The 17444-nt window shown below is 46.5% G+C and overlaps 1 protein-coding gene across 5 annotated transcripts in view; it reads right to left on the bottom strand.

Moving 5' to 3' along the window:
- Positions 1 to 427: 427 nt before the first annotated feature.
- The window catches only part of ALDH18A1 (aldehyde dehydrogenase 18 family member A1), a 40282-nt gene continuing 23265 nt past the window's right edge, over positions 428 to 17444 (bottom strand). For all 5 annotated transcript variants that reach the window (XM_090058860.1, XM_090058861.1, XM_090058857.1 and 2 more), the window contains exons 8-18: positions 14784 to 14908; positions 11482 to 11626; positions 8579 to 8652; positions 7730 to 7829; positions 5688 to 5908; positions 4657 to 4794; positions 4317 to 4512; positions 4034 to 4155; positions 2180 to 2366; positions 1756 to 1851; positions 428 to 1392 (exon numbers count right to left, since the gene is read on the bottom strand). In XM_090058860.1, coding sequence (XP_089914986.1) covers positions 1211 to 1392; positions 1756 to 1851; positions 2180 to 2366; positions 4034 to 4155; positions 4317 to 4512; positions 4657 to 4794; positions 5688 to 5908; positions 7730 to 7829; positions 8579 to 8652; positions 11482 to 11626; positions 14784 to 14908 — 1586 coding nt within the window. In that variant the 3' untranslated portion in view covers positions 428 to 1210. The remainder of the gene's footprint in view (positions 1393 to 1755; positions 1852 to 2179; positions 2367 to 4033; positions 4156 to 4316; positions 4513 to 4656; positions 4795 to 5687; positions 5909 to 7729; positions 7830 to 8578; positions 8653 to 11481; positions 11627 to 14783; positions 14909 to 17444) is intronic.

The raw sequence follows: 17444 nt of genomic DNA, 5'->3' as shown, positions 1-17444 counted from the left end.
AGAAGGCTGAGGGGGGATCTAGTGGCCTGTTACAAACTAGTCCGAGGGGACCAGCAGGCATTTGGGGAGTCCCTGTCCCCCCGAGCATGACCAGGAGGGACCAGAAAGAACAGTCACAAGCTGGCAGAGGGTAGATTCAGACTAGACATCAGGAGGCGCAACTTCACGGTCAGGGCAGCTAGGGTCTGTAACCAACTTCCAAGAGAAGTGGTGCTGGCTCCTACCCCGGGGGTCTTTATGAGGTGGTTAGACAGACACCCTGCCGGGGTCGTTTGACCCCAGTACTCTTTCCTGCCATGGCAGGGGGTGGGACTCGATCTGCTCAGGTCCCTTCCGACCCTACCAACTATGAAACTAGGGCAGTCTCTCTAGGGAAAGTTACAATTTCATTTTAAATAATCACACTCTTGAAGACCGAAAATCATTTTGCAAGAACTTTATTTTGAAAAACATGGAGTTAAAATACCATTTCCGTTCTCCTGTGGGGATGATAAAGTTTCATATAAAACAATAAACAAAAATATTTGGTACAAATAGTCATAAAAGGGTAATGAAATCCACATTTACAGTTGTGAAATTTATCTACATTTATCTGTAATTAAAAGAAATCAAACATTAAAAAGGATCTCTTGGTCAAAGCATTCTGCCTCTGGAACATTTATTCACCGATCTACCCAACATTTAAGCACAAAGTAAGTGTCAGAACATTCTAGCCCTTCCGAGAGCTGCCAAGATGCTAGGACTGCAGGGAAAAGGAACACGCTCGGGAATACAAAGTCTTCTCGGAAACAAAGCCCTTCAGACCAGGATAAGAGATGGCCAAGTGCCACAGAAAGATATTACGAGAAAGGAACAGGTCCACCCCATCCCAAATAAAGGTGGTTTACCAAAGGAGCGAGAGAGAGAAAGGAATGCAAAAGGGAGAGTCTCACTGTGCAGCTGGGATGGTCTGAGGACCCAGCTCTAGGAACAGGTAGAACTTGCAGCCTCTATGTTTGTTGCTACATGGAGCTAACAGCGAGTAGGAGCAGGAAGTCTCAGACAGACACAATTGTTTTTTCTTCATTTTACTGCACAGTGTCTAAGAACCCCCCGGGGGAGCCAGAGCAGACAACTCACCTGAGGACAAGTACAAACTCCTCCCCAGTGGCAGCTCTGGAGCCTGAGCATCCTCAGTAAACCTGTCGCACTCCTGGGCTCTCAGGTGCTGTCAGTTGGTGTTCCTCTGAGGGATGGGGAGGTTCTCATGAAGATATTTCATGCTCCCATGCTCCGAGAAGTCAGACACAACATGATTGTCCCCTTTCAGCAGCCACTTTGTAGTTAATAGTCCCTCAATCCCCACTGGCCCACGGGCATGGATACGAGAAGTACTGATTCCAACCTCGGCCCCTGCAACAGAGGGAGACAGGAACACAAGAAGATGAAGCTGGGTTTTGTGCACAACAGAACATTTTTTCTCCCTTCCTAACTGACTCGCCTTCCTAATTAATCCAGGTGGTACAATGTATTTTCTGCTCCTGTCAAAGTGTATTTTCTGCACCCACCAGATTTTTATCTGCTAATCCTTTCAGCCAAAAGATCCAAATTTCTACTTTTGCTACAGTATCTTTTCTAAAATCCTTCCAGGAAGCTCTAGGCAGAGAAGGTACAGCCACATCTTCCAGGATTCGGGCAGGTATCTGCTAGGTGTACAAATCCCAAATTCAGATCTAAAACCCAAACAGATCAAAAGAGCTGCTCCTGCTCCCTTACCAAGCCCAAAGCGGTATCCATCGGAGAATCGGGTGCTGGCATTCCAGAACACGCAGGCACTGTCCACGTGCTGCAGGAAGTACTCTGCCGTTTTCTCTGAGGGAAACAAACAGATGCAAACTGATGTGAGCATTCAGAGATCTTCAGTTATGCGCACAGTGCAAGAACCTGCACAAACCAAGTTATGCAGCACAGCATTAGGCAGATTAGTTATGACCAAACCAATGCCGACAGCCCCTTCACCACAGGACATGAATGTCAACTCTACAGGTCTGCAGCCATGACAGTAAGAACGATCAAGAGAGGTTCTGTCCTAGTAGCTTCTGGGCCTCATAGCCTTACATGCCATGAAAGTGCACGTCAAACACCAGTGCCTGAAGTTTGACAGCAAGAGCTGATGCGTTGAACTGTGCAGGGCACTGACCATTCTCTGTGACGATCACATCTGTGTGAGAGCTTCCATATTTGTGGATATGTTCAATGGCTTCCTGGACACTGTCCACCACCTCGATGCAGCATTCCAGGTCTCCGTATTCTGTACGGAGAGACTTCACTTCTGAAGGGCTGAAAGTCAAGTAAGACGCAAACCTAGGGCCAGCATGAATCTTCACCTGTGAGGACAAAATATGCATCAACTCACCTCTCCAGACACCTTCCACACAAAACAGCTGCCCCCAAGTTAAATATTCCCTAGAAATAAAAAGCTGGCTGCAGCACAGAGTTCTTGCTTTATGTAGACCCTATAGAGAGTTTCAGGTCATAACATGTAAAAGCCATTTCTGGGAACTTTATGGCTCAGTCAATTAGCAACACGATACTGAACCTGGGTCATGGCTGCCAACCAGCCAAACATGAACTGCCAGTACAATATGGTAGCTAGAAGATGTAACGTATTCCTTTAACTATGCATCAAGCAAGAGTAGAGAGGTGAAAGTACACCCAGTACAGCATGATGAAACCATTCAGGGAACACATGTCCAGTTCTCGTACCTTCACTTTAAGAGGAATATTAAGAATTAGAGATAGTTCAGAAGAGAGCTATAAAGAATGAATCAGAAATACGGAGAAGATCCCTTACAAGAGAGACTCAAGTACAATTTAGTCAGTTTAACCAAAGTGAAGATTATGAAGAGATTTTAGTTCAGGGCCTGGCTGCATGAACAAGCCCCTGCAAGATCCGCTTGGATAAGAGATCACAGAGCATCAGCTACACCACAGGAACTGCTAGTGTTCCTGGTCTTCCCCTGCAGGGAAAACAGTACGTGTCTCACGCAAAACAAGGCAAGCTACTCTGTATCTGTCATGAAGCACTAATGCTGCTGGGAGCCTGCAGAACCAGAGCTGGGTGTCTTTCAATAGTTATTCAACAGCCACTTGTTTGATACACAAATACTGGATGAAACTTCACATCCTTTGTGACAGACAGACACTACACTAGCTTAACCGCCCCTTCCTGCTTGCAGAAGGGAAGCCCAAGTCTGTGGAGAACTGCCAGTGGGGCTCACCAGGCAGCTTTCTGGGTCATATGGTTTCCCTCAGACACATCCCCTCAGCTCCCCTGTTACCAACACATGTGGCCCCAACTTTCCCTCTGACCCTGTGTTTTCTGCACAAATACCCACAGCCTGCATGTCCTAGTGACATAGCACCAGCTGTGCCAAGTACCTGTTAATTAGCATTCAAGGTCTGAGCTGGGGGCTTAATCCTACAGCTCTCTGGAGCCCAGAGAAATTAAACACACAGCTCCAAAGACTCCTGCACAGATGCTGCTGGAACTGCAATGTCTGCAAGATGCCGAGAAAATCGTTCACTCTGCAGATCCTGTGTAGACACGAGGAAAGCAGAACAGGCAGAAGCAAGGACAGGTTGACAGGCATGGGTGTGGGGTAAGTCCGGAGGAGGAAACAGAGTGAGAAACAGCGCCAAAAAAAAAAAAAAAGGGGGAATTGAGTGTGGTTAAGTTAAAGATGGGTGACAAACCTCAGGCATGTGAGGGACCGGTCCGGTGGACTAGCACCAGGACATGAAGAGTCAGGACCAAAAGCTTCACAGACACAGCAGAGAAAGGGAATACAAGCAGCACAAGAGAAGGAGCATGATCCACATCACAGCTCAGCAACACCAAGTTCACCTCTAGGCAGAACCCGAGGGTTGGGGGAGCAGAGCCCCAGAAGCCCATATCTGTATAGCATAGTGCTACTGCAAATGCCTCCAACTTTGCAACCAGACTCCTAATGGCTAGCAATTGTCCATAGCAAAACAGGTGGTGCTCACTGACCTGCTCCACTCTCAGCATGTCGATGATCTGATCAAACAGTGGGGTTCGCAGCTGGTCCCGGTGAATCAAGAGCGTCTCCAGAGCATTGCAGGCAGCAGGATATTCACACTTTGAGTCTCTGACTACGGTGCAAGAATGGACAATGGTTACAAGCTGCTCCTTGCACGCTCTTTCAAGCCTTCCTAATGAGCGAGCCCGAGTATCATGTGCTTATGAACCTATGTATTAAAACAATACAGACATCTCAGCTAAACTCAAACACAAGAAGCCTCTCCCACCTTACCTATCCTTGTGACCTTCTCAACACTGGCATCTGCATCCACATATACATGGCAGATCCCTTCGCTGTGCCCCATCACTGGGATGCCTTTAGCTGCTTTCTGGATGTCCCTAACAAGCTGAGATGACCCGCGTGGAATGATCAGATCTATCAGTTTGTCCAAGCGGCAGAGGTCCTCTACTTCCTCTCTGGTATTCACCTGTAATAAATAAGCAGCAGGCTTCTGAGGACTTTCATCCTAAAGAAAGCTCACAGGATCTCTGCCTTGAAGCTTTCCCAAATGCACTTCACTTATAGCACATCCACACATCTGCCAAATTCCAGACTGGCCTCCAGTACTCACCAGCTGCACTGCATCTTTGACTCCATGGATAGAAAGTGCTTCCTGTGTCAGGTGGTGAAGGATCTGATTGCTATGTGATGCCTCCCTTCCTCCTTTCAGTAATAAACCATTTCCACTGGCAATGGCCAAAGCAGACACCTGCCAAAGGGGGAGAAGACATGAGCACTGCAGAACATCAGCATAATGCAGACACCACTGGGCAGGTACAAGATTCCCCCTGCAACCATGCTGACCCTGTTGGAGTCCAGGCCACTCTGCCCAGGGAGCTGTTTGGACAGACGTAGGATGGACACAGCTCCAAAGCTAAATACACTTCATCGGAAGTCTCTAATGTCAAGGTGATGCTGGCAAAGGGGCTAGCTGTGGATGAATGTCCCACTGCAAGGGTTACATGATGCACTAGTTCTCCTCTGCACCAATCAGTCCTTCCAGCTGCCCAAAAATCACTGAAGCTCCCCAAAGGAGAGGCCCTGCTTCTACCGCAGTGCCTAAAGTGCAAGGATCTTTGTACATGCCACAAAATTGGCCTTTAAAGCAACTTAAATGCCCTTTTGCACTGCTTTAATGGCATTGCTGTTTGCATGCTCAGCGGTGTATTCCATTGTAAATGACTTTATAATGTAGCAAGGTAAAACACCTCTGTGGTGTTTTAGTTTGCTACCTAACAAAGTGCAACAGTGCACGGGACGCTGAAACCCGACCTGTGCACCATCCCCACCACCTTCTCCCACTGCCAGCACACCCAACCGCCCTCCTGCCACCTTGCTCCTCTGCCCCGGGGCAAGCAAGACATTCCCAGGTGGCTGCACCCACAGAGGGAAGCACTGGGCCTTGTACAGCTCAGGGGCTATGTGACCCAGCAGCAGCCCATGCATGCAGGCAGGAGGCCAGAACCTCAGTTTAGAGGAGTCCCAGCAAGGGAACCTTTCAGGAAACATTCATGCATATGGCTGACCACCCCCTGCATCAAGAGAATCCTCCCCTGGTAACAACAGGCAGCTGCAGCAGTTCCATGTGCTCTTGCTACATACCTGTGGGAGGCAGTCTGGGCGGGACTCAAAGATCACCAGCAGGACACCAATGGGCACTGTCACCTGCTCCAATTCCAAGTCCTTTGCTATTCGCGTCCGGCGAATGACACGGCCCACACTGTCCTGCGAGGATGCTGCAATCTGGCGCAGACCAATGGCCAAGCTGTTCAGCTTGGATGTAGACAGACTTAGTCTCTTCATGAAAGGAAGCGCCAGTCTCCCTGAAAGAGGGGAAAGAGATTTAGCTGTGTTGAACAAGCACCACATTTGTTGGACTAGACCTATGCATTTGAAGGAACCACTAAGTGCGAGCTTTAAAGGAAAACAGTGGCTGGTCCTTGGTTCCTTGTAGACGTATCTACCATAGAGGCAGCTGGCTGTTGTTCAAATGTTGCAAAGATGCTCTTGCTAGGGATGCATGTACAGTCTACCCTGGAAAACCTGAGGGGTCACTGCAGGAGGAGGAGGACAGATATCAAGGAAGTGAAACCTGACTCACTGAAGGGCAATGCATCAACTGTGGCACAAGAGCCAAATACAGAGCCAGGTGTCTAACAGCAACTAGTATAAGGTAGAGAAGCTCAAGAAAAACAGCTATGGGTGAGACAGGCAATAAGAGTAGACCCCTACCTTGGCCATGCTTGTTATTGGTGGGTCATTTCCCGGGGGCGAGATTATTTTGGCTCTATCACAGTTCAGCAGCGAATGTGCTCAGCACAGCTGCATGCATAGCCCACCCTACGAAAGTGAGGTTTAAAGCAAGACACCTTTACTAATATCTCAGACATGACAGAGGAGAGCTCAGTGTTTCTGCCCTTTTTAAAGCATTCCTGATACTCTAAAATAATAAACTTATAGAAAGGTTTTGCTCTGAATGGATACATCCAGACACAAACGCACTGCCTGCCCCAACTTACACTTTGCACACCTCTGTGCATCCTTCGTGAAGGATCATAGATTCATAGAAGCCGGGTCGGAAGGGACCTTGTAGATCTTGAAGTCCGACCCCCTGCCTGGGCAGGAGAAAAACGGGGCTCAAATGACTCCAGCCAGGTAGGCATCAAGCCTCTTCTTAAAGACCCCCAAGGTAGGAGCCAGCACCACTTCCCCTGGAAGTTGGTTCCAGATCCTAGCCGCCCTGACTGTGAAGTAGTTCTTACGGATGTCTAATCTAAACTACTGTCCAACAATTTGTGGCCATTGTTACTTGTTATGCCAGGGGGGGCTACGGGAAACAAGGTCTCTCCCAAACCCTTCTGGTCCCCCCCAGTGAGTTTATCAATGGTCACCAGGTCCCCCCTCAGCCTTCTCTTGTGAAGGCTGAACAGGTTCAGGTCCCACAGCCTCTCATTGTAGGGTCTGCCCTGCTGTCTCCGGATCATGCGGGTGGCCCTCCTCTGGACCCTCTCCATGCTGTCCACATCCCTCCTGAAATGTGGTGCACAGCACTGGATGCAGTACTCCAGCTGTACTGAATCATGAAATGATTCATGATGTGAGCACAAGTCACCTGTCCCACATTCAGTCCATCCCAGATTTCTCAGAATAAGAACCTGATGCTGATTAAAGGCATTGCACCAGTTGCTTAAAGTAGACTAAGCCCAGTTAGTACATGGATGTTGCTCTTTTTGGAGAGCATTGTGTCACATCTGGCTTGGTCACAAGAGATGGAATCCACCTCCATGGGGCACAATGCCCTGTGTTGGCCACCACTGCTAAGGGACATAGGTGTTCACTATGTCATGGCATCGCTCTCATGGGGACTCGGAGCACTGTCAGTTTTCGTACACCACTATTCAGCACATTACCTGGCTGTGGTATCCTATGCAGAGAAAGTGTTTCCTACAACTTTCAGAGCTACAGCTGCTTGCACTCATGGCTTTCAAGGTCTTGGATTTGCTCCTCAGTGGCAGCCAAAAGGAAGGTCATCTTACAGAGCTCGTTCCCAAATTCCTCAAGCCCCGAAGCAGAGAATATTCCCATCTCCCTGCTCTCTTGTGCAGACCCAGATGCACTATGTCAACGTAGCTGGCACATGTTACCTTTGTTCTCAGCTTCTTCCATGTCTTTCTTGTTTGCCAACAGAATTTCTTCTCTCTGGTCTGTCAGCAAGTCAGCAAGATGATAGATAATATCAGCTCTCTAATAGGAAGAAAAAAGGGAATTCCTTTTATCGTGGTAAACCTGAAGTAGCTCATAGTACCCTGGCTTCTGGTCCCTTCCAGCTCTGAAAGGCACATCTTTGGACCTCACACTTTCCTCCCTGGTTCAGCCCCCAGTTACCCTCAGAGAGCTGACAGTTCTCAGCTTTCTCTTTGCTAGAAGTGGGACTGCACCACTTACCCTGCCATCTCCATTTCTGGCCTTTGCAGCTCTTTGCCTTTCAGGTCTCTGCCTTCTTTCCCAACCCCAAGAACCTCTCCCTTTAAGACACTCCTATTTGCAGCTATAGCAGCCTTGTTCTTCATGGTGGCTCCCCTTGATCCAACCCAACTGTAATGCTATGGTGCACTCACTGAAGAACTGCACGCAGTGGCACCCTATGGACTTTGTGAGAATTCTCTTAGTGGCAGCAGCTGGGGCAGCCCACTCGTAGGTGCGTCTGAGGCGCTGCCTACAGACTGTGAGAGTTTGTATTAAAATTATTTAGATGATGAAATACATATAAAACACAAAGATTCAAACATACATAACTTCCTAACCACAGCTTTGTAGCCCGTCCACCATGCCATGCCCCTTTCCCACTCCTAAAACCATTACTAAGTGATGAGCTTGACAGAAAAGCAAGAACACAATCCTTTTCGGGCAGGGACTCATCTCAACTGTTTCCTGGAAAACATATTGCACATTTGTGGATTCTAGTAAGATCTGAGGTCATGTAGCCCTGTTACCTGTTCAGGTTGTAATGCTGCCAGGGTCCTGCCACCAGCTCGAGCCATTTCAGCCTGCTGTTCTACAGTAGGGCCTATGAAAACAAGAGTGTGCACACTGGATATAATTTTAACTCCAAGTCAGAGCATATCCAAAAACTAAAACTCTTCATCACAGCGACCATCCACCAGGCAAGAAAAGATACACCAGCTAAAACCTCTCACCCTTTCTCTCAACACACGGAAGGGTCCACATATGGTTCCATGTGCACATCCAAGAAGCTACAACTATACCCATGCAGAAAGTGACATCAAAATCATGGCTAAATGTATTCATGTTTAGTGACCTGAGGAAGAATGTCTTGCATTCCAAAGAAAGCTTGCCTATCTCTATCCCAGCTACATAGTTGGCCCATTAAAAGATGTCACCCTAAGGAATCCTTGCCTCTTAAATATATTCAGGTAAGCTTGGGGACTTGCAAGCAACAGGAAGAGACAAACAAATATTCCTAGGTAAAGACAGTATCAGAGTGGTAAAAACCTTGTAAACAGACAAAAACCACAAACAAAAATGTTAAGAGCCAGGAGCATATCCACCTTTCTTAATGTGTTCTTCCTTTAACCATCTCCCTGCTCTCTTGTGCAGACCCACATACACTACGTCAGTGTAGCTGGCACATGAGGTTACCTTTGTTCTCAGCTTCTTTCTTGTCTCCTCTAACCCCATAGCCCAACAGCTCAGGCTCTTCACAATCCTTTGCCCCTCCCCAAATGATCTCTCTCATTCCAAGTACTTGCAGAGCACTTCTATACTCCCTCCTGCCACTTTTTGGCCTCTGTCTTCATCAACAGTAGTGCAATCTGTTAGCAGTGGTTAGAGTAAGGAGACAGCCTGGACTCCTGAGATCATTCCCAGTACTAGGAGAGGAGTATGACCAAGTGTACAGAGCAGAAGGTACAAACCAGGTGCAGGCCAAGATAGTTTACTCTATTTGGGAAAGATGTCAGACAAACTAGCATTTGTACTTAAAATGCTTATGTAACATCTCTTCCTACTACCGAGTTGTTCCATAAAGATATTGCAAAAACAAATCTAGCTTCTCTCATAAACCTTAAGCCATCACAACTACAAAAGACCACTATTAAAATAGGCAAGGCATGACTTTCAGAGCTCAAAAGAGGAATTCTCAATTAATACAGTATCTCTTTGGGGTACTGCTGGGATTGGTTCTCAGTCCACTATTGTTCAATTATTTTTAAATCAGCATCTAGAAATAATAAATTCATGTCCAAGGAATGTCTCTCTCTCAGACACATGGGATAGCAAAAAAGAAGGATAAGTTAATACTAAAGAGATCTGATCACATAAAAGGCAACATGTCTTTTTCAAAGATATAGGAACAGAGGACATAGATTGTGTCTATAGGAGAAAAAGATTGTAGTCTGAAAAGCAGTGGCTCTGAAAAAGGCTCAGGTGTTGCTGCAGAAGGCAAACTGAACGTTAACTCCCAAGCACAAGGTTCTGGGATAGCCAGCTAACACAATGCTTTGATGTACTATAAGGAGACCACCAAGCAGGGTTAGAAGGAGATCTTGGTCTTACCAGTGCGGTGCCAAGGTAACTTTCCAACCCCATATGGAAGTTCTGGTATCTCCATCTTATACGGATAAGAGAAAATGGGAGAAGGTCCAGAGAACAGCTACAGAAATGATTTACACGCTACAGAAGTGTGCCTTAAGATGAGAAGTTTAAGGAGTTCAGTTTTTTTTAATTCACTACAGAAAAGTTGAAAGACAATTTAATTATAGCCCATCAGTAGTCGTACAAGGAGCATACAAGGGACTCTATCAGATCACAAGAACATGGGAAAGTAGGGCTGGAAGGAAACTCACATGGTCATCTGCTCAGGGTAGGATCATTGCTGACTAAACCATCCCAGGTACTCTTGAAAACTCCCATGGACAGAGATTCTACGACTTCTCTAGGTAGCCTATTCCAGTGCTTGACCACCTCACAGTCAGAAATTTCCTCTGCTGTAGCTTGAGGCCACTGACCCTAGTCCTGTCCCCCACAGCCAAAGAGAAAGGCCCAGCTCCATCCTCTCTGTAATTGCCCTTCAGGTATCTGAAGAATTATAAGATCCCCCCTCAATCTTCTCTTCTCTTGAGTTTCCTTCAGCCTCTCCTCATCTGGTCTCATCTCCCAGGCCCCTGATCATTTTTGTTGCTCAGGATAGGACACACACCTCAGATGTCCTCTGGCCAAGGAAACCAGGGGTCTTGGAACCCACAGGCTTAGCCCCAGGAGGCCAGCAGGCACACCACTGCAGCACAGCTACAGACCCTACAGATGGATACACATCTTTTAAAAATGACCTGCTAGCCTCACAAAGTACATTTTTGTCAGTTTCTTACAGCTATAAACAAAGTTTTAACCCATCTTCATCACCCTAGGAAGCCTTCCCCTAACCCCAATATTTACAAAGAATGCAAGAAGTGCCATGCCAGCATAGGCGACTGGTAGGAGGGGCACAGAGGGGCATGTGCCCCCCCTCCCGAGATTGGCCACCACTGCTGGCTTCTACAGGCAGTCGCTGCTCGCCCCCACCCCACTGCCAGCTTCTGTGGGCAGTCGCTGCTTGCCATGCTGCCACCAACACTGTCACCCATAAACTGTGCCCCTCCCCCAGTCTCAGGAGGCACCAGTCACCCATGTATGCCAGGTCAGACCAACTGTCCATCTAGCCCAGTTGCCTGTTTCTGACAGTGGCAGGAGAGGGACAGCATATGAACAAGGTAGATCTAGAGTGATCCATCCCTTGCCATGCTCTACCTGGTATCTGCCACCATTGGTTTAGAGATGCCAGAAACCTTCAGTCCTTCAATCAATCCTCATCTCCAAACTGCCCCAGGTACCAGCTTACCTGCAGGTTTCACCTCTGAAAAAAAGGTGCCAACTTTTTTCCCTTCCACAATGTCCGTGATGACGTGGCCAGAGATCTTTGGGTGCGTTCCATTTGCAATGACCACAGAAGTGCCCCCTTGGAGGGCCCACAGAGCTGCCTTTACCTAGAAGGAAGAAAGCAAACACTGGGGGGAAAAAAAATCTTCATGCCAAGCAAGCATCTTCTTTCAGAGATTATCCCTACTTAGTTGTAGTTTTTCAGATTGTAAATCCTTCATGACAGAAACCATCTCCTCATACACCTTTGGGAGCATACAAACACAGTGTAGAAGCTACCACAGGCTAACCCAGGTTGAAAATAGATCATTTATTCCCGCTAAATTTTGTGGGCTGGAATCTAGCCAAGGCCCAGAATAAGGAAGAAATGCCCGACAGCATGCAGAGGCTTTCTGAAGATGAAATCATAACAGCAACTTTTCCTGCACCACTATTTTGTTGACACACAACAGCAAGCACTCTGCTGAGTGGAAGAGACTGTTTTCCTTCACAAGAGCTCTGCTGGTTTGTCCCCATTGTGTCAAGCTCATCCAGGTGTCTGGAATCCCTTTCTGAACTTCTGGCTTCCACCACTTTTCCCGTCAGCAGACGGGTCACTGGTGTTTGTTCTCAGCACTGCCATACATGCCTTTAAGGCATCGCTGCCCAACCAAAAACTAGCAGCTGATTTAATGACAGGCAGCGTGTTTGTCAAAAGTTCAGCCACATCTTTCCTCCACAATTCTTGGATTTTATCCTCTCATCTTCAGTAATTTGGAACTGTCAATTCTGAAACTTCACCGTCATCACCTTGGTATGCGCTAAGGAAGAAGGATGAAGAGTTGATTCTCGAGATTGTCTGCTACTGTTTGTCCTGTGCCCAGCATAATGACAGCCCGTTCTTGTTTGGTTCCTCAGCACCATCAGAGACAATAAACCTGATTTCTATGTCCTTACCTTCCTAAATTACCCCCCTGAAGTCCAGTGACACCAGTGATTTTCTGAGGGTCTCCAGCTTCAGATCTTGAAGGACTGGGTACTGTTTCTAACTCTTTGGTAGTAGCTCTTCAAAGTGATTTTAGTTCTTTGATTTCCCCTCTCCAATTTACCTCATGGGCCATACTCCTTTACACCAGTCTTACTGGGGCTGGATCGCTGTCTTGCCTTTCAGTTTCTTTTTGCATGCAAGAATGCATGTTTTGACACGGCCATTCCACATACCGTTTATTAATCTGAGGCCTGCTATTTTTTCATTTTTGGTTTCAGACCCTTTCAACATGTTTCCTCATTGTCTATTACTAAGTGCCCTATGCTAGGTGCTATTCAAACATGGAAAACCTGTAAGCTGCTGGGGAAAGGGACTCAACATGTTGAACAGGCAGAGGGGTAGCAAAAGGAAATCATGAGACAATATTGCTGATCTGGGATAGCAAGCCCACTGCCCACCCAACTGCTTATGAGTTCTTGTACACTTCATGTCAAAGGAGAGTTTGAAAGAGAGATGCAAAGGAGGGACCTTTGCAGATGTGAACAGGGAACTCTTTGCAGATGGGAGAGGCAGTATGGGAGTCTCGCGTCTGCAGTTTAGTGGCAAAGCACAAATTCTGATATCTATGATGTTTAAAGTAATTAAACTATGGGCCAACACTTACTTGAACTAGCTCATGTCTGATCCTTAATTTTTTAAGACAAAACCACCTCTTCCCAGACTCCAAAGCAATCATTTAAACTGCAGAAGTGATTTCTTGACAAAAACTTCCCTATCCTGACATGCCATTGGTTTATATATTATTAGACTGACATGAATCCAGTCTCCATCACTTTTTTCCTAAATGGGATGCAGGCAAGACAATATGAGTATATTTGTAAGTATGTATGTTCTTATTGCTGTGCATATAAGGAGGAAGCTTTCTCAGACCCTGTTCAATCCTTCAGATACAGTTCCACTTCCTTAGCTCTATAGCTCTCTTCCACTGCAGATGCACAGTATCCTCCTGGACTGGGAGACTGAGTTTCATATATGCTCATTATGTTAAGCTTCCCTTCTACGGCAGGACTCTCATCCCCCCTCCCTCCCTCCCTGCCTTTAAAAAGTCTCTCACTACTATAGAGAGGTTTATGGATTTTTCACCAAATACACTGACATGTAGGGTGCTCATCTGGCATCCCATAGTTTTCTCAGGACATTCCCCTGATCTCAGTTCACTCCATTTCAGCTGTAATCCATCTCCACCTTACCCATTACTAGGATCTTCAGACTTACTTTTATTTTCTGTTGTCTATACTGACAATCCCAGCTGGTGCTTTGGGCAATTTGAGTGCTCCTACGCAACAGACAGTTTTCCACCAGCTCTTCATTTAACTTCTATGCCAGAAGACAGCTACACTTTGGATACAGCAGAATTTATTTTGTTTTAGCTCTCCTATCCCCAACAGAGTTACATTTGGGACTTCATTAAATTTAAAACTCTTTTTTCTATACCTCTTCCCATTTGTGCATTTAGATTCTGAAGTTCTCCTGGTCATATTGAACCTGTATACGCAACTAGAAATATTTAAATAAAGCTACTGAAGAGGCACTGAACTTGAGTCTTCCAGCAGTTAGAAATACTGTAGCTTTTAAGGCATCCTTAGGAACCGGCTCATCCCCATCATGGAGATGCCCCTCCTCACTACAGCCATACCAAAGGACACAATGGGCATGTCTACACCTTCATTAATGAGCCTTAGATACTAAGCATTTAGTTTAGTACTTGCCTAATGAAGTACTAATTAAATGAGCAGTAACTAGTTACTGTGTGGTAGCACTGGCGCATGTTTTTTGTGATGCTTACTGCACAAGAGCCTAACAGCACTGCACAGTAGTGCATTAGCATAGTTTTTGACCAACACACTACTGCACAGTAAGCTTCTCTTGCAGACACACCCAGTGTTCTGTATTTGCATGGGATTTAAAAACAAATCTCTGCAGAAAAAGGAACACTGGAGATGGAGAAAGTTTCCAAAAAACAATGAAAAGGTCATGTGCACGGTAGTGACATTAGCCTCTCTGTAATGGAACAAATGTGCAGATAAAGGACTAAAATACCCCAGAGTTCCTCTTTCAGAAGCCAGAAATACATCTATATATTAGGAAGGAGATAGAAAGAATGGGTTAAACTCAGTGCAATGTACACGTTTGTTCAAAAACAGACTTAGAGCAAGGCTCAAAGGTAAAGTGCATCTCAGACCACTGCTTTTCCCATATGAAAAGCAAGCAACATAGGCTCTAGAGTCTTCTCCTACCTTGGCCTCCATGCCTCCCATTCCTACCCGGGACTTGGTTCCAAAGGTCACAGACTGCTGGTCTCCCGGGTAAAATATGTCAATAAGCTTCGCATCATCTGACCCCGGGGGGCTGTCAAAGAGTCCTAAAATGCAAATCTATTTGTTAGCTCTGTATATCTTTGGACTCTGTAGTTCAGGGGAACAGAACTCGAAGGGCTAGGGAGCTCTTCTCCATTACAAAGGCATGGGCACTGACCATTTACCACTGCAAAAGGACACCTGTGCATTTCTCAACAAATCCAGCTCAGGACAAGGTTGTGAGGCTGAACCAGGAGGTGCTTGTCCCCAGAAATGAAGAACTGCAAAGTTAAGCTTAAAAGAAAGATAACTAAATGCATAAAAAAGAGAAAGACAACATATCTGAAATGACAGCAGGAAGCCTGAGAAGCAGTGATGCTGGCAGATGCAATGGAGCAAGAGGTGACAGAAAATGGGATATTATGAGCTTGCAGTGTAACAGGCCTGCAACAGAGCAGTTTGAAGCTGCACATGGAAAGACATTAGCAAAGTCAGGGAGGGGACAGGCACCACTGCCATGGCCTCCAACAACACAGCAGAACACCACGTTTCATGGAGGTCTACGGTTTGGAGATAGTTCCAAGAAGAGCAAAGAAAAGCCAAGTAATGCAAACCACTCCAGAGGACACCAGCAGAATACACAAATGAGTCTGCTTGAAAAAGAAATGACATTTCAAGTTGACTGACTTCTTGTTTTCTGCCCCTTTAAGCATCTCTTACTGCCACCTCACCAGAAATGCCGTAGACACACCCATTAGAGAATCATTAAAGCAGCAAACCCAGGGATACACACTCTGCACGTATGCAAGTAGCCTGCATATACAAGCAGTGCTGCAGGGCCTTCTCCTTATTCTCTGCTCAGTAGGCAAGTGGAGGATAATGGATGAAGCACAGATCCAGTAAATTCCTGGTTTGTGGTTAGATAAAAGTTTTGCCTAAATCCACTGAAGTCAATGGAACAACCCTGGTGCAGGTTTGCAGCGACAGAACACATCTGTGCATGCAGAAGCTAACCAGCATGGAGCAAAGGTGAGGCCTGTACAGTGGGCACTCGTTCAAGAAGGGAGTGCATAATTAGGGTTGAGGTTCTTTCTCAAAATAATCAGTTTGCCAATAGCAACTCCAGCCTCTATCTTTCCTCTTCACTTCTTATAAGTGTAAAACTAGATATTGCTCCTTTGCTTAATTTTAGCAAGCACCAACCAGTTGCCACATGTAAAACTAAATTCTTCAGGAGGGAAAGGCATCTGCATCATGATTTCCTATGGATTTTAGTATTTTTTCCTGAAAATACAGTAGAAGGATTAGCAATATGGAGTGGGCTATGCGATATGAGCTACAGCACTCAAGCTGCAAAGCATCTAGAGTTGGCAACTCACTCCCTTTCTGTAAAGGTCACCAACTGTTGTAACTGTTAGGCTGTTCTTTGTGGGAAGAATATTTTCCTTTTCGGTAAGTGAACAGTAGGAACCTCTAGTTATTTGACTGAGTGAAGACTGGCTATAAGGAAGCCCAACAGTTAACATGCGGCTTTGGGGCTCCGTGGGTCCTGACACAAACACACACGTTTTTCGTTTGGAAGGTTACTCTCGCCACATTCTAGCCAGCAGGTTTCATAGTGTGGAAGAAATCAAACTTCGCATTGTGGTTGAATCAGAACTGACAGAGCCAGCTTTTCTTTAATTAGGGTTATATACTGTGATCACAGGGAGAACTTCATACAGCAAGGGGAATCACCCACTTGTCTGCTTCAAAGGAATCCTCCTACTCTATAAGTTTACAGGCATTTTTATACTTAAGACAGAGAAAGAAAAAAAATATGACCCTGGAGAAACAAAAACAAGTTTACTTAATTGGACATCTATGCACAGGGTAATAAGGCATGCAGGATTCCTTATCTTGGAACATGAAACTGAAATAAGCAGTATCACCTCTTCTGGTCTTTGTCCGTTTTCCTAGTCAAGTAGGCCAGAAGCCCGACTAAATTTACTACTACAATAGTTAGTAGGGTCGGAAAGGACCTGAGCAGATCATCAAGTCCGACCCCCTGCCATGGCAAGCAAGAGTACTGGGGTCAAACGACCCCAGCAATGTGTTCATCCAGCCTCCTCTTAAAGACCCCCAGGGTAGGAGCCAGCACCACTTCTCTTGGAAGCTGGTTCCAGACCCTAGCTGCCCTGACAGTGAAGTTGCGCCTCCTGATGTTTAGCCTAAATCTACCCTCTGCGAGCTTGTGACCGTTATTCCTAGGCACTCCTGGTAGTGGTTGGGGGAACAGGGACTCCCCCAATGCCTGCTGGTCCCCCCGGACTAGTTTGTAACAGGCCACAAGATCCCCCTCAGCCTCATCTTGTGGAGGCTGAACAGGTTCAGGTCCCGTAGCCTCTCCTCATAGGGCCTGCCCTGTTGTCCCCTGATCATACGAGTGGCCCTCCTCTGGACCCTCTCCATGCTGTCCACATCCCTCTTGAAGTGTGGCGCCCAGAACTGGACGCAGGACTCCAGCTGCGGCCTGACCAGTGCCGCATAAAGGGGGAGGATCACCTCCCTGGACCTGCTCGAGATGCATCTGTGGATGCATGACAAGGTGCAGCTGGCCTT

The sequence above is a fragment of the Crocodylus siamensis genome, chromosome 7 (genome assembly GCF_052110815.1).
Source record: "Crocodylus siamensis isolate JL-2025a chromosome 7, ASM5211081v1, whole genome shotgun sequence".
In the NCBI taxonomy this organism is placed as follows: Eukaryota; Metazoa; Chordata; order Crocodylia; family Crocodylidae; genus Crocodylus; species Crocodylus siamensis.
The sequence above is the reverse complement of the archived record's forward strand: the minus strand, read 5'-3'. Positions and strand labels throughout refer to the sequence as shown.